At 36.6% G+C, this 14,504-nt stretch overlaps 1 protein-coding gene across 1 annotated transcript; it reads left to right on the top strand.

Moving 5' to 3' along the window:
• The first annotated feature begins 3,851 nt into the window (after window positions 1-3,851).
• On the top strand, window positions 3,852-14,257 carry LOC126965108 (venom allergen 5 2-like). Its single transcript, XM_050808573.1, has 6 exons — window positions 3,852-3,993; window positions 4,077-4,192; window positions 5,840-5,921; window positions 8,025-8,203; window positions 10,814-10,911; window positions 14,086-14,257. The coding sequence occupies exons 1-6, from the start codon at window positions 3,939-3,941 to the stop codon at window positions 14,186-14,188; spliced, it is 633 nt and encodes a 210-aa protein (XP_050664530.1). The 5' UTR covers window positions 3,852-3,938; the 3' UTR covers window positions 14,189-14,257.
• Window positions 14,258-14,504: the final 247 nt, after the last annotated feature.

Raw genomic sequence — 14,504 nt, forward strand, 5'->3', positions numbered from 1 at the left:
GACGGCTTTCCAATAACAATGATATGTTTGGTTCAACCTTACATTATTATTATTACCGGTTACCTATACAAGCAAGTGAATTTCCTAGAAACTGTCATAACCATAATGTTAACACCAGGAATATAAACTTATAATGCCTACTACCCGGCTAAGTCGAGTGAGTGCCTAAGTATTACGAAATTCAAAAGAATTGTTAAAAAACGTTTGTGTGGTAAAGGTTACTATAACATTTCACTTTTTGAGCGACCGCCGTCATATTTAATTTTTTATGAATCTCACTCTCACATTTCACTTTACCTGAAATTTCCTGAAAAACGCAGATTTCGGGCAAATTATTAGAAACGCATAATTACGTTTCATATTCTGTTTTAACATAGAAATAATTTAATAGCTGTTCGAGAATTCTTATTAAGTTGTAAAGTTTTCAAATAACCAATTTGTAGACAATGAAAAATAACCATATTAATATTATGACTGTAATATAATAATAAATATTATAAATGTGAATGAATGTAAGTTTCATTTTTACGTTTTTACGCCGGAGCTACTGAACAGATTTTGTTGAAATTTGGTACAGCGACAGATTAGAGCATGGGAAGGGACATTTTATCCCGTTAAAATCCATGGTTCCCGCGGGATTTGTTAAAAACCGAATATTACGTCAATGAGCTGTAACTATACAAATAGTAGGTTTTGTTTGCCATAGCAATCATCCTCGAAATAAGATTCATATAATGTGTTGGGAACGGGAGCGAAAACGGGAACCGGAACTGAATAGGACATGAGATAATCCTCAATTCCAAACTGTTTTATTATTTTTAAAAACCCTTTATCCAAGTGGATGAAGTCGAGGACATCAGCTATTCTGTAGGTACATATTTTTGAACTTTACAAAGGTAAAAGAAAGAACATTCATTGTTTATGATTCAACGCACAGCAAAGCGTGTAATCCCAGTGCATTAAACTGTAAACATGACTAATGTTATTTCAAATAATTATCAGTATGCGTTTGTAAGTCGTACGATACAATACCGACCGATACTTACTAACCGCAGGCAAGTTGGAATTGGAAACTCCATTGAAATGGGATCTGTACTTAGGCCAGATATTTATTAATATTCAGTCTTTTTATAAATAGTCTAGCCATAGATAACTACTGAAACATAGAAAAAACATTCTAATGCACATAACTATAATATAAATAGTTTAATACATAAATACAAAAAGCTTATTCGAAATCGTCTCCATTGGCTGCAATACAGTCCTTTAAACGTTGAGGCCAGTTATCAATTGAAGCAAGCACTCTTTCCATGGGAAAATTCTTCACTGACAATCGAATGGATTGTTTGAGGGACTCTCTAAAACTCACCATAGATTATAATCCAGCGGATTAAGATCGGAACTAGACGAGGGCCAGTCTTCAGCTCTGATGAAGTCCGAAACGTTCGTTTCCAACAAAGACTGCGTAGACCGAGCTTTATGAACCGGCGCCGAGTCTTGCTGGAGGGATTTTTCTTGGTTATTGAACATGGTTTTGTTAACGGGGCTTCATTACCTTCTCAAGAATGGTATCTGATACACTTGTGCCGATGTTTTGATACCTTTTACACAAAAATATGGCTCAGTGATGAGTAACTCCTTCATAGCTAATACCCGACCAAACCATCACTGAAATCGGATAGTGCCCACGTTGCATTCTGTCGACTAATTGGGAAGCTTCCTTAGAGCTTTGAGCATAAAGACGGTCATTTTGTTTTTAAAATGTTGCTCAATTGTAAAAAAAATCTCATCCGTAAACAAATTTTTTCTGTGACCTCGCTTTGCGTACATCTTCAGTAGCTGTTTCGATTTTACCACCCTATTCTTTTTTAAATTATCAGTTAAGAATTGACCAGTACGTCTCCTATAGGCTGCAAGTCCTAAGTCATCTTTTAAAATACGCGATATGGTTCTAGGTGCTATCTTCTAAAATATTTTGCTTTCGCACAGGATTTCTTCGAATTCCTTCCCTTACTGCTTTGACCGCCATTTTCGTACGAACACTACGTGGACGGCCAAATCTTTTTCTGTCACAAACAGAGGAGGTCTCATTGTCCATATTAATATCCCATTTTACTAATACCAAGCGTATGGAGAGTTTTAAAATTACATTTGGCTCCATACCTACTTTGTGTAATGCAATCACAGCGATTCTGTTCTCTTTATCACCCCACACCATTTTAATATCGTAAAATATTGTATAATGTATTGGCGCCAAAATGAGAAATCTCAATGAACAATCATATAAAAATGACAGATTCCAAATTCAAATGTAATATTTTTGTTTATTTTTTATTGTAACAGTATTTATGGCCAGACTAAGTATATAATAATTTTCATTTACAGTTATTACAACATATATCGTATCGTAAATAAAGTATAGTAATCAAATCAAATAATTCATATTATGTACGTATAATGAATGATTTATAAGGTCTCCAACGCTGATTCCTCTGGTATTACGACATGGGCCGCGGTGGTCACATAATAATTACTAGGTGGGTTGTATATATGATATTTTGTTCTCCTGTCCCATATTCAACGCTCCTGTGATTTCTCTGGTGTTGCAAGAGAATGTGGGCGGCGGTGATCACTTAACACCAGGTGACCATACAAAAATAATTCCTCTTCCATAAGCTTAATATCAATCGTGTTCTACTATTGCTTTAAATTCATTATTTGCCTTACTGATTGGTCTTCTTTTGGTTTATTCAAGTCGAAGTTTCTTCTACGGAAGTGCTAGCCAAAAACACAAGGTGTGTAATGACAGACATTGAAGCTGTATCCAAGCCTCTCCCAAGACAACCCTGATATTGCAGCTGATTCTTCTACGTTTGTTCTATGTCGGAACTCGTATTTAAAAGTCATACTAATTTTCAATGTGTCCACCTTAACGTTTAAAGCTGAATGCTTAGATCATTTATAAGTCTTGATTGACTATAAAAATAGACTAAAGAACTTATATAATAGCGGCCTTACAAATAAAATTGGCATAAAGTTATAACTAATCAGAAACCAAGAAAATGCAAAATGTTTCCAAATAGACATTTTGCTTACGCGGGAAATGTTATACTTACGTATAATGTTATATATTACGTCATAACATTTCCCGCGTTTATTTGCAAGGCTGCTTGTAATTCGAAAACTTCAGAATTATCATTGTATTGACAGTGTTGACAACGATATTGTAAACATTTTGCATATTCTTTGTTTATGTTTAGTTATAACTTTATACCAAGTTTATTTGTAAGGCCTTCTGCCCCTGTTGGGGTTCTATTTAAGCAATTTACGCACACTAACACCAACAAAGTGTCATATAAATCGCGAGTGTAAGACGTAGCTTGTCACGCACACTAAACTAATATTACTGGCCTGTTTTTATCGGTTGTCTAACAGCAACAGACTTTTTCTAGATGTATAAATTATCTAAGACATAAACATATAATTGCCATAGGTCCCCAGTTTTAGTAACTAGTAAGGCAAATAAGTCATTTTTGGGAAATTCTATCATAAACCCCACGACCATAATAAAATTGCCTGACAAAACGTTCAAGACATAATAATATGCAAAAACTGTTTTAATGACAAGGGGTTATAATATCGTCCTGGAAACACCGCACAAGGAAGCTCATCCCACAGTTGTAGTACTTGGAAGAAAGCTCCTCCTAATTTTCATTAAAATCAATATTAATAAATGGCTTAATAGTAAGTAAAGTGTTTAACCAATTTTATCAGCAAGCCATTGATGCAGCCACAAACCACGTTACGAATCAAAAACAGTCACAGAATGGTTATTCACAATGCTTGTTTGTTAACACTATATAAGTAACGTATATTTTACGCCATACGCAAAGCAAACCTCAGTCTCTAGTTTGCATTGGTAGCATTACATTATAACAATGAATTTCCGTGTTTTAATTCTTCTAACTTTGTGCAGCCTTGTGAAATGCCTCAGTATGTAGTAACACTCAAATTCGAATACAGTTTTGTAATAAGCATTTATTCACATATCAATATTATTTGGTTTTGTGTTGTAGATGGATTATCTTGTGAACAAATAAAAGCTTTTGTTGATGGACATAATGAACGAAGACTGCAGCTCGCTAGGGGCGAAGTGCCAAACCAGCCAGCGGCTGCACTTATGAAGTCAGTGGTGAGTGGGAATTTATTACAACTATACAATATGTAATTAATGAAATTTTAATTCATATTATTGTGTTTACATTGTATATATCTCAGTATATCATTACAGATAGTATTGATATAACAAGATATCTTAAATTAAGCAAATATTTACCTTCAACGCTGATACAGTATACAATTAATTATAACAGTATTTTTGAGTACCTTCTAGTTTTTTCAATTCATTTAGTCGTATTTCAGATTATCACTAGCTAGTAATAAACTAATATTCTACTTGAAAATAACGCAATTGTCGGCTTGGTAATTAAAACATAATTTTGTTACGCTTAATTATTTTAAAATCTTATTACCTTGATTTGATTTAAAAAATTAGGAAGTAGGCAGTACTAAGTAGTTTATCTACATAAATATCTGATGTACTTTAGTGTAAATACTACCTTGTGTATTTTAGTAGTATTGCTAAGCATTTCAAATTACTATTTTAATATTACATAGCGAATGATGTGTTCTCCTGTAATATTATTAATATTACATAATAATATAAAATAGTTTATGTGTGCACAGAGCCTTAAAAATAAATTTACATATTTTTTCGGCCCGCATAGTATTTGTATAAATCTCATAAATTCCTAATATTCCTACATGGGGTGGAAACGTGGACGATACGAGCTCGAGAAAGGCTAAATATAAATGCAATTGAGATGTGATGCTGGAGGCGCATGTCCGTAATACCCTGGATAGCCAAGGCACCATTTCTTTCGTAGCTTCGTGTCCGAATCCGCCTCTCTACAATCTGTTAGCAGAGAATTCTTACCTATTACAGTCACATAGCGAGAAGGGTAAATGAGAGCCTTGAAAAACTGATCGTAGTTGGGAACGCTGAGGGCAAAAGAGCCCGCGGACGATTGCCTACCATATTGAGCGATCAAGTGGAAGACTCAGGGGACCAGTGGGAGTCTCCTTGGCACAGGATGCCGTCTAGGTTATGGGTACCACAACGGTGCCTATTTCTGCCGTGAAGCAGTAATGCATAAACATAACTGTCTTTCAGTCTGAAGGGCGAGACTCAACATCTTATATCTCAAGGTGATGAACGCAAATGTAGTGCCGCTCAGAATTATTGGGTTTTTCAAGAATCCTGAGCGGCACTGCATTGTAATGGGCAGTGCGTATGAATTACCATCAACTGAACGTCCTGCTCGTCTTGTCCTTTATTTTCATAAATAAAGGCCCACCCTCAAAAGGTCTGCTCGGTTGTCAGAGAGGCAATAGAAAGGCACCAATGGAGGCACATCTTAACTTGTATCACAGGACCAGCATCCTCAGACGATGGTGACCACGATCCTCAGTCATGAGGGAACAACAGTGAGAGATTTGTATGAAATATAGATGGCGCGAATCGCGTTACGTAGCCACTTTCTGATAAGGTGTAGTATAATGTAAGCTTTGGTTTTATTGGTATACTACTACCGGTAATTTTGTTGATAATTTGCATGAGAATGCAAAAAAAGCCTTATAGAGCGACTGATCAGTGTAAGTCCAAATAGCAATAAAGTGGCATTGCATATCAAATATAAGTTGGTGGTGATAACAATAATCTATAGTAAATTTAATCAGAAATAAAGGCTTACTTATTTATTTATTTATCTACTTTCAGGTTTGGGATGCAGAATTGGCTGCCAAAGCACAGAAATGGGCTTCTAATCATAAATTCTCTCATAATCCAAACAGAACCGTTGGTAAGTTGTGACTTTTCATATTGTGGTTTTATTTCATATGTGCATAGCATACGTAAGTTTGGTATGTTATTAAGAATCTGATAATTTTGAATTTTAAAATCTCCAAGCTTCAATTACAACAATTACCTATATTTTAGTATTTTTTTTAAATTAATCGAAAATAAATTCGACTTATTCCAAACAAAACGACTTCAAACATGAATATAGGTACCTAAATAAAATGATTGCGAAACTGGAGTGGCAGTGGGCAGGGCACATAGTTCGATGGACAGATGGCCAGTGGGGCACGAAAGTCCTCAAATGGCGACCACGTACACAAAGACGCAGTGTTGGTAGGCAAGTGGCAAGACAATATGGACCGACGATCTGGTCAAGATCGTCGGAATACCTTGGATGAGGGTAGCGCAGGACCGATCGTCATGGAGAACTTTGGGGGAGGCTTTTGTCCAGCAGTGGACGTGTTCCGGTCGATGATGATGATGATGGATTAAAACGTAAAAAATAAATCTTCTTCACTTAATACTGATTTTACTAATTTTTTACTGTAACGAAATGAAAACATAGTAGGTAGCTTGCTAAGTAGTATTTTCTTTGATTGACGCGAGTTTTACAATTTTAAATAAAACACTTTCTATAGGATTAAAACACGTCTATAAAAATTATAAAATTGTAACTTTGTTTTTAAAAGTTTAAGTTTTGTAAAGTTACTTTTTTAACCGACTTAAAAAAGGAGGAGGTTATCAATTCGATCAGTATTTTTTTTATGTATGTACACCGATTACTCTGAGATTTATGATCCGATTTACATAATTTTTTAGTTCGATGCAGAATAGATGCCATTTGGTCCCATAAAAATTTTACATAGTTTGGCCCAGTAGTTTTCATTTTATGAAAAATTTTGTTTACCTCGATGATATTATAATTGTTTTTAGTGTACGGCTTTTTTAGGAGTTTTCGTTCAGGTTGATTATAATTAATTAAATTTTTAGTTATTTGATACTTTTCAGTTTTTGAAGTCGGTTTTTTTAAACGTAGTTTTTTTATTATTATTATTTTAGTTAACCCGATGTTTCGTGACCTGTTTACAGAGCACATTTTCATGGGCACTCTTATTTAAGCTTGCTAAGTTTCTTGCGCCAGTTTTCTAAGGTTTGAGGCGTACAATTTGAAATTTGTGGTAGTTTCTGAAATAAAATAAGTGAAAAATTAGTTTAACATGTGTTAATATCCAATTTTGAATAACATAACAAGAAAATCAATTCACAACTTTTCGACTATCGCCATAAGGATACTGTCAGGATACAATCTATATTTTTTAAATTTTGTTCAAAAGGCATCAAATAGCTATCTGCACTCAATTTTAGAATTGATATTTTCACTTTATTTCATAAAACTTTCATTTAATTTATCTCGGAGACCATTTGTGACAAAAAAGTAGCCTACTCACCAGCCTCTGCAAAGAGGCCTCCCACTGGGAAATTCAAATTCAAATATTTTTATTCAAAGTAGGGTATAATATCACTTAGTGAAAGTAAAAAACTTCCACCCATTCATTGCTCGTCTCAGACCTGAGAAGAACGGGCGCAACAAACTCAGCGGGCTTCTTTTCTTTTCATAAAAATATGGTTACAATGTAATTTCTCACGATGGAACTTATTATTTAATAGCCTCAGGGCGGTCGGTCCATTCCCAAACTGTGTTATCATTAAGAAAGTCATTAATGATATAGTAACCTTTACCACACAAACGTTTTTACAATTCTTTTGAATTTCGCAATACTTTTGTTTTGAACAATTTCTGTGATCTTGTTGTAAAAGCATTTAAACAACAAAAGACTTACTAACTCGACTAGGCCAAGTAGTAGGCATTATAAATTTATGTCAGTCTGTTCCTGGTGTTAACATTATGGTTATGACAGTTTCTAGCAAATTCACTTATATGCCTATGTACATACTTTACATTATCAAGAATATACTGAGAAGCAACAGCTAGATGTTAATTTCTGTAAATTTTGCTATCAATGATTCTTTAGGACCTAGGGAAAATATTAATATATTGTATTTTGAATATATAGCTGATAAGTATTGGGTATTTTAATTTAAGGATCGAAGAGATTTTTTACTGGAGAGAATATTTACTGGTCTGCTTCAACAGACAAGACCTTCATACTAGATCCTAACTCTGCAATGGAAAGCTGGTTCAATGAATACAAGGACTACAAATATAGACCTCTGGAGATAAGTGACTTTCAATCCAAAAAGATGATTGGACATTACACGCAGGTATATATGCAATACTTCATTTTATGAAAAGGAAGATGGCGAGAATCCTACATAATATATATATATATAATTTATACGATCTTTATACAAAAAAAATGTGGGCCGTCACAGGACGTCTGGCAGATGTGAAACATCGACATTATTTTGTAAAAGTAATATGCAGAAAAGAACATATTGTGATAGGAACTAAATATGTCATAATGATAAAATAAAATATTACGATTTTTTTCCAGATAACGATGACTATTTATTGAATAAACATTTATTTTCATTAAATACAAAAATTTACGAATTTATTTCGAATCGTGACTACTTAATTCGTTTAATCAGTGACTTCGGTAATAGTTATATTCGATGTTGCCTCTGAGGACGGTATTACTGTGACAAGGCGACGCGTCGCCACGGCATGCGTCGCCACGCCAGAAATCGGTTTCACGTGCGGCTTTAGATGTTTCACATCAAAATTATTGAGGCGCTTAGATGTGGGAGTCAAAATAAGACATCTTGCACTAACGGAACGTTTTGCGCAATTGTCATCTAAATTTTTTTGACATGACAGTCATTTTTTATACAGATGTTCCAACACCATCAAATTATCTATACCTACAAAATCAGTAATTCAGTAGTAATTCAAAATAAGATTTAAGTAGGTGTAAGTGTATTTAAAAGATTCGATACCTTCTTGAATAAAGAATGAATTGTGAATCCTCAATTATTAGCTGCTGGCCAACCTTCCACAAATATATTATATTATCTTTTAGCAGACAGTAATTAGTCATAGATAGATAAGATACAAATTATTGATTGAACAAAAGATATTGATTAATAATTTTAGGTTGTATTTTACTTTTAGGTATATCTTTTTTCTCCCACAGTTTTAGACTTACTTACGTTATATTAAATTTGCTTTTTCTTAGTTTTGTTACATTATACAATTATTAATAAGTTTCCATGATGTATGTACGCCACTTCTTTCAGTGGGTCCCAAAATACATGCATTCTCGCCATCCTCCTTAGTATACGTTCACAAAAATCGTCACCTTTTTGCTCTTAAGTGATTTTCATTATTATAACACTAGACATAAGGGATTGCTTGTAACTAATCTAGTAGGCTTCATAAGATACATAATAGCTTTTAGGGTAAATGTATACACTTTTATAATAAAGTCCGAGCCACTGTTCAGGCATTATCTATAAATATATTTTTTATATTTTATTAAAAAATGGCTCTGTCGTAAATCCTACTACTCCACAACTGAATATCTAAGTGATCGGACCGCCTGGGACTAGATTATGATTATTTTACTACATATGTCTACTGTGATAGCGGCCTTGTGCGCTATTTTTCGCATAGGTTAGTGTCGAGGACCGGAGGAGTTCACAAGAATTCGCCTTAAAATTTAGTTTAGCAACAAATATAGACAAAGTTAGTTTGTTCACAATCGAGGATGTCCATATTCATAAAAAAATATTCAAAATATGATTGAATTGCTGTCATAAAATATACAGTTCTCCCTAGAAAAATAATAATTAAAATCGATTATTAATTGGGGAAGACATTGCCTTTCACGCAACATCATTTGGACAAAAACATATTATAAAAAATTTTTTAAGCAATTTGTTATGTATTTAAAGTGATAACCCTCACTTCTAGGATGAATACACAAATAAAATTTGAAAAACAACAAAATTTTAATGAACGATGTGGGACTCGAACCCACGACCTCCGGCGTTCCGTGACACCTGACAACCTGAGAGTTGAACAAAGCATACAGGATTTTATAGCGATACGACACTCGAACTGTAAGCTCAGTTGGTTAGAGCACCGGCACGAAACGCCGGAGGTCGTGGGTTCGAGTCCCGCATCGTTCATAAAATTTTGTTGTTTTTCAAATTTTATTTGTGTATTAATCCTAGAAGTGAGGGTTATCACTTTAAAAACATAACAAATTGTTTAGATTTACAAGAGCGACATCTCAAGTCAATTTCTTAATATGCAAATATTGGGGTTGAGCAGGTTATCAACTGTAAGGTAGATCCTGTAGAGTGTAGATGAAGCCACAACCTGAGAGTTGAACAAAGCATACAGGATTTTGTACCGATACGACACTCGAACGGTTACCTTGGTTAGAGCACTGGCACGGAACGGGAGGTCGTGGGTTCGAGTCCCGCATCGTTCATAAAATTTTGTTGTTTTTCAAATTTGTATATTTTAAAAATTTACAAATTTGAAAAACAAGTTAATATGACTATGCGCAACCGAGTGCGCGATACTATGGTGTGGTCCGGCGGCGGGGGCGAACTACTGAAATTTAATTCAAATTTACAATTTTAACACGAGATCAAGACATCATAAAGGCTACATATTGTCATGCCATGCAGGCATATATATATTTTTACTGCATTAAAGTGTCCACGCGGACGACGTCGCGTATACGCATAAACAGAATTTAAATTTTTGAAACGAATGGAAACCTTCTTTTTGAAGTGAATTAAACAACATTTGCGATGTTTGTATATTGATTTCCATGCTTTAGGAAGTGCAGTTCCGTTCAATTTAAAATTAAATGTTTAAGTGTTTTTTTTATTAATTGATTTTTTAATTTCCAGATGGTGTGGTCTGACTCAGTATACATTGGATGTGGTATCTCTAAGATCGAAAAAAATGGATTTCTAAATTATTATGTTGTATGCAATTATGGGCCGGCGTGAGTATATTTTCTTGTATGTTATTTTTTATTAAAACACATTCAAATAAAATAAATATTACACAGGAAAATAAATGCCCAGAAGTGAGAACAGTAAGTACTACTCCATGTGAGGCCGAATTTGCGCCTTATATAGTGCTATCTTGCCTTACTGAGTACACTAAGCTTATTAGCCCAGTTTGGCCTTCTCTTCCAAGTGACAACGGAACTGAACGTTGCTCGATATATCGACACCAAGTATGCCAATACAGACTGTGGCAGTTAGAGGAGTGATTTCGAATCGAGGGGATACGACATAGGGAGACTTTTTTGCGGTCAACGCACAAACTTGTGTCTTCTTGGGGTTGAATTGGATTAATCGACGCTTTCCCGGGACATGTTGGCACGGCCGGTGTAGGGTATGCGTATACCCTGTGCTGTCGTGTGCATTGGAATGAATACTGCTGATTTGCAGCATATCATTGATATGCAGAAGAAACAGTGTAGGCAGTAACACACAGCCTTGAGTGACAACAGCGTTTATGGATTTTAAGTCGGAGCATGCACCTTGATGCTTCGATCGGCCAAAAGCTAGTGACGCATTTGCACAACCTCTCGGGAAGCCCGTAGGATGACAATTTTGCTATAAGCGCTTTATGCCACACCCGATCGAAGGCCTTCGCTATGTTCAAACTCACCGCCAACGCCTCTCTCTTCGACTCAACCGCTTGCGCCCATTTATGGATGAGGTATGCAAGAATATTACCATCTGAGCGATCCTGATGGAAACCGTACTGGCAGTCGCTGATCAGCTGGTGCTCCTCTAGGTATCCCGAGAACTGGCAGTTGATGATCAACTCCATAATTTTTGAGAAAATGGAGGTAATGGCGATGGGGCGGTAGTTGGACGGATCTTAACCTACACCTTTCTTAAGGATCGAGTGCACTAAAGCTGCCTTCCATAATTTTGGGACTACTCCTGATGAGTAGGAGAGCCGAAAAAGAAAAGGGAATGGACTGGCGCCAGTTCCGGAGCACATGTCCGCAGCACTATCGGGGGTATGCCATCGGGCCCGCTCGATTTATGAATGTCCAAGGTGAAAAGTACCTTAAGAACGGAGCCATACCGGATTTTTACCTCCGGCATGTATCTCTGCACCGCGGAATATGCGGTGGTGGTGCACCTTGGTCATCCAGGGCCAAGTCGGACGCAAAAAGGGAGCCCAGGAGATCAGCTTATCTTTGGCGTCATTGGCCTACGAGTCATCGTCCCTGTGCAGTGGCGGTACGCACGAGTTCCCTCGCCGATTCTGCCAATGTGATTGGACTTCGCGTCAGCAATAACTCTTTTGAGGGACGTGGAGGCATGATTGTAGTTTTTTTAAGTTCGCTGGAATTCACATCCTTATATACTACCGCATTGACCCAAGCTTGATAGCACTCCTGCTTTCGAAAGAGACCATTTTGCAGGAGCGGTCAAACCATAGTTGTGACCTGCAACCGATAGGCACCGAAGGCAAGAGGATAGAATGAAGAGTTCCATGCCTTGCAGTACCACATCAGCAACAGCGTCAGCAGCGGCATCTGGATCATCCAGTGAAAACCAGATCTGCGTCCATGGCTAGGATGCAAAAAAAAACCGCATCTTATCCCACTCAGCAGAGTGTGGCACTATAGGTCAGCGGACCTATAGTGCCACACGCGGCGACAGCCTAAGAGGCGGGGCCGTGTGAGGCGCGTGATCGGCACAGTGCTCCGGATTCCCAACTCACCCGATGAAACACAGCGGCAAAGCCGCTATTTCACGCCGCTTTCAAGTGGGATAGTGGTATTTCTCCGGGCGTTTCGGTTGTGTCCGTTAGGATCCATGGCACTACCACTCAGTCCTCCTGGATCTGGATTAGTCCCACTACTTGTGCCGTGATTCTTTGGTCCCGCATCTATAAATTTGATAATTTTTCGCAGTCTAATCTAATTTCAGATATTTTTGTGCGGATCTTTTTATATTGTCTGTCTCACAAAACAGCACAACTTCTCTTTTTTTCCTTTGTGTTTGAATTTCTCTTTGGACCCTGCTTTAGATAACACGTGTCGAATTGTTTTTAAAAACAAATATTGGCGGAATTAACATTAAAGAAAACTTAAATCATTTGTATAATTATGGATTTCCGCAAAGTAACGCCTAATTCAATCAATTTTCTACAACTATAATGTATGAATACAGTTTACACGGGTGTAGGCTATTAAGTTAAAATCAGGTGAATCACATCAATCCATTCACACTGTAATAACCTAAACACATGGTCGGATTTGTTAAGGCCGGACCATCGGAAGGTCCCGTGGGCGCCTCGCACCAATTGGTCCGGCGTCGTCCTCGGTACGGTCCGGACGGTAATAATAATAATTTTGTGCGATAGACAATGTGACATACCATCGAATATAGTCCGCTACGAGGCCGCATCGTGGGTTGTTTACCAGTGGGAGGCTCCTTTGCACAGAATGCCGCCTAGATTATGGGTACCACAACGGCGCGGTGCCCATTTCTGCCATGAAGCAGTAATGTGTAAACATTGGTACATGAAATACACAATGGCTAAATGAGACTTAAAATATTATGTCTCAAGGTGATCATAATAATATTCAATAATCAAAGCGCAATGTAGTACCGCTTACAATTTTTGGGTGTTTCAAGAATCTTGATCGGCGCTGCATTGTAATGAGCAGGGCGTATCAATTACCGTCAGCTGAACGTTTCGTCCCTTATTTTCATTAAAAAAAGGCTATAAATACGAACCTATATGAGCCCATAAACGCTTATGAAATTATAGATACGTGATCGGACTTGGTCGGGCCGGACCATCGGACACAGTTCGGTTGCGGACCATATTCGATGGTATGTCGTATTGTCCATTGCAAAAATTATTATTATTACCAGATTTTTTGCAATGAGTAATCTGACATACCATCGAATATTGTCCCGTACCGGACTGTGTCCGATTTTCCGGTCGGACCAAATTCGACCATGTGTTTACGCCATAAACTTATATTTATAACCTACAATTTTAACAATATTGAGCAGAGTACTCAATGAAAGATCTTGTTTGTTTGATTATGTAAATGTATATGTTTGTATATAGCATTACACATGTCTAGGATATATTATGAAGTGCGTTAATCATTCCTATTATATTTTAGGGGCAACTATTTAGGACAACCACCGTACGTCGAAGGATATCCCAGCAAGAAAGTAATCTGCGGAACCAGCGACTGTAGCAGACCGTACGGAGATTCATGCTAATAATTTATAATCTGATAATTACTTATGAAATTCACGCTTGGTTTCAAATAAAGGATTGTTAAGAATTAATTGCTTTGTTTATTTGTTGTGAGAAGAATAGAATTGTTATTTATTCAAAATACACGTAAGTCGCACGGACGAGTAAAAAAATAAGGACTCTGTGTCGCTTTACATAACAGTGAGGCACCAAATCAAGCCGATAAACATGTAAATACATAGCTCCACACATACACTTACACTAGTACAAGCCGATCGGCAGACATTATGAGATTTGCCAGCGACTGTGACAGATCAGTTTGCGTTGCAATAAAATATT

This window comes from Leptidea sinapis, chromosome 6 (genome assembly GCF_905404315.1).
Source record: "Leptidea sinapis chromosome 6, ilLepSina1.1, whole genome shotgun sequence".
Lineage (NCBI taxonomy): Eukaryota > Metazoa > Arthropoda > Insecta > Lepidoptera > Pieridae > Leptidea > Leptidea sinapis.

What these genes read in the sequence shown, in the direction of transcription:
- LOC126965108 (XM_050808573.1), top strand. Translation starts at nt 3,939, where the DNA reads ATGAATTTCCGTGTTTTAATTCTTCTAACTTTGTGCAGCCTTGTGAAA. An exon ending in CAGCCTTGTGAAATGCCTCA is followed by an intron (nt 3,994 to 4,076) that starts GTATGTAGTAAC and finishes TTTGTGTTGTAG; the next exon opens with ATGGATTATCTTGTGAACAA. An exon ending in TAATCCAAACAGAACCGTTG is followed by an intron (nt 5,922 to 8,024) that starts GTAAGTTGTGAC and finishes TTTTAATTTAAG; the next exon opens with GATCGAAGAGATTTTTTACT.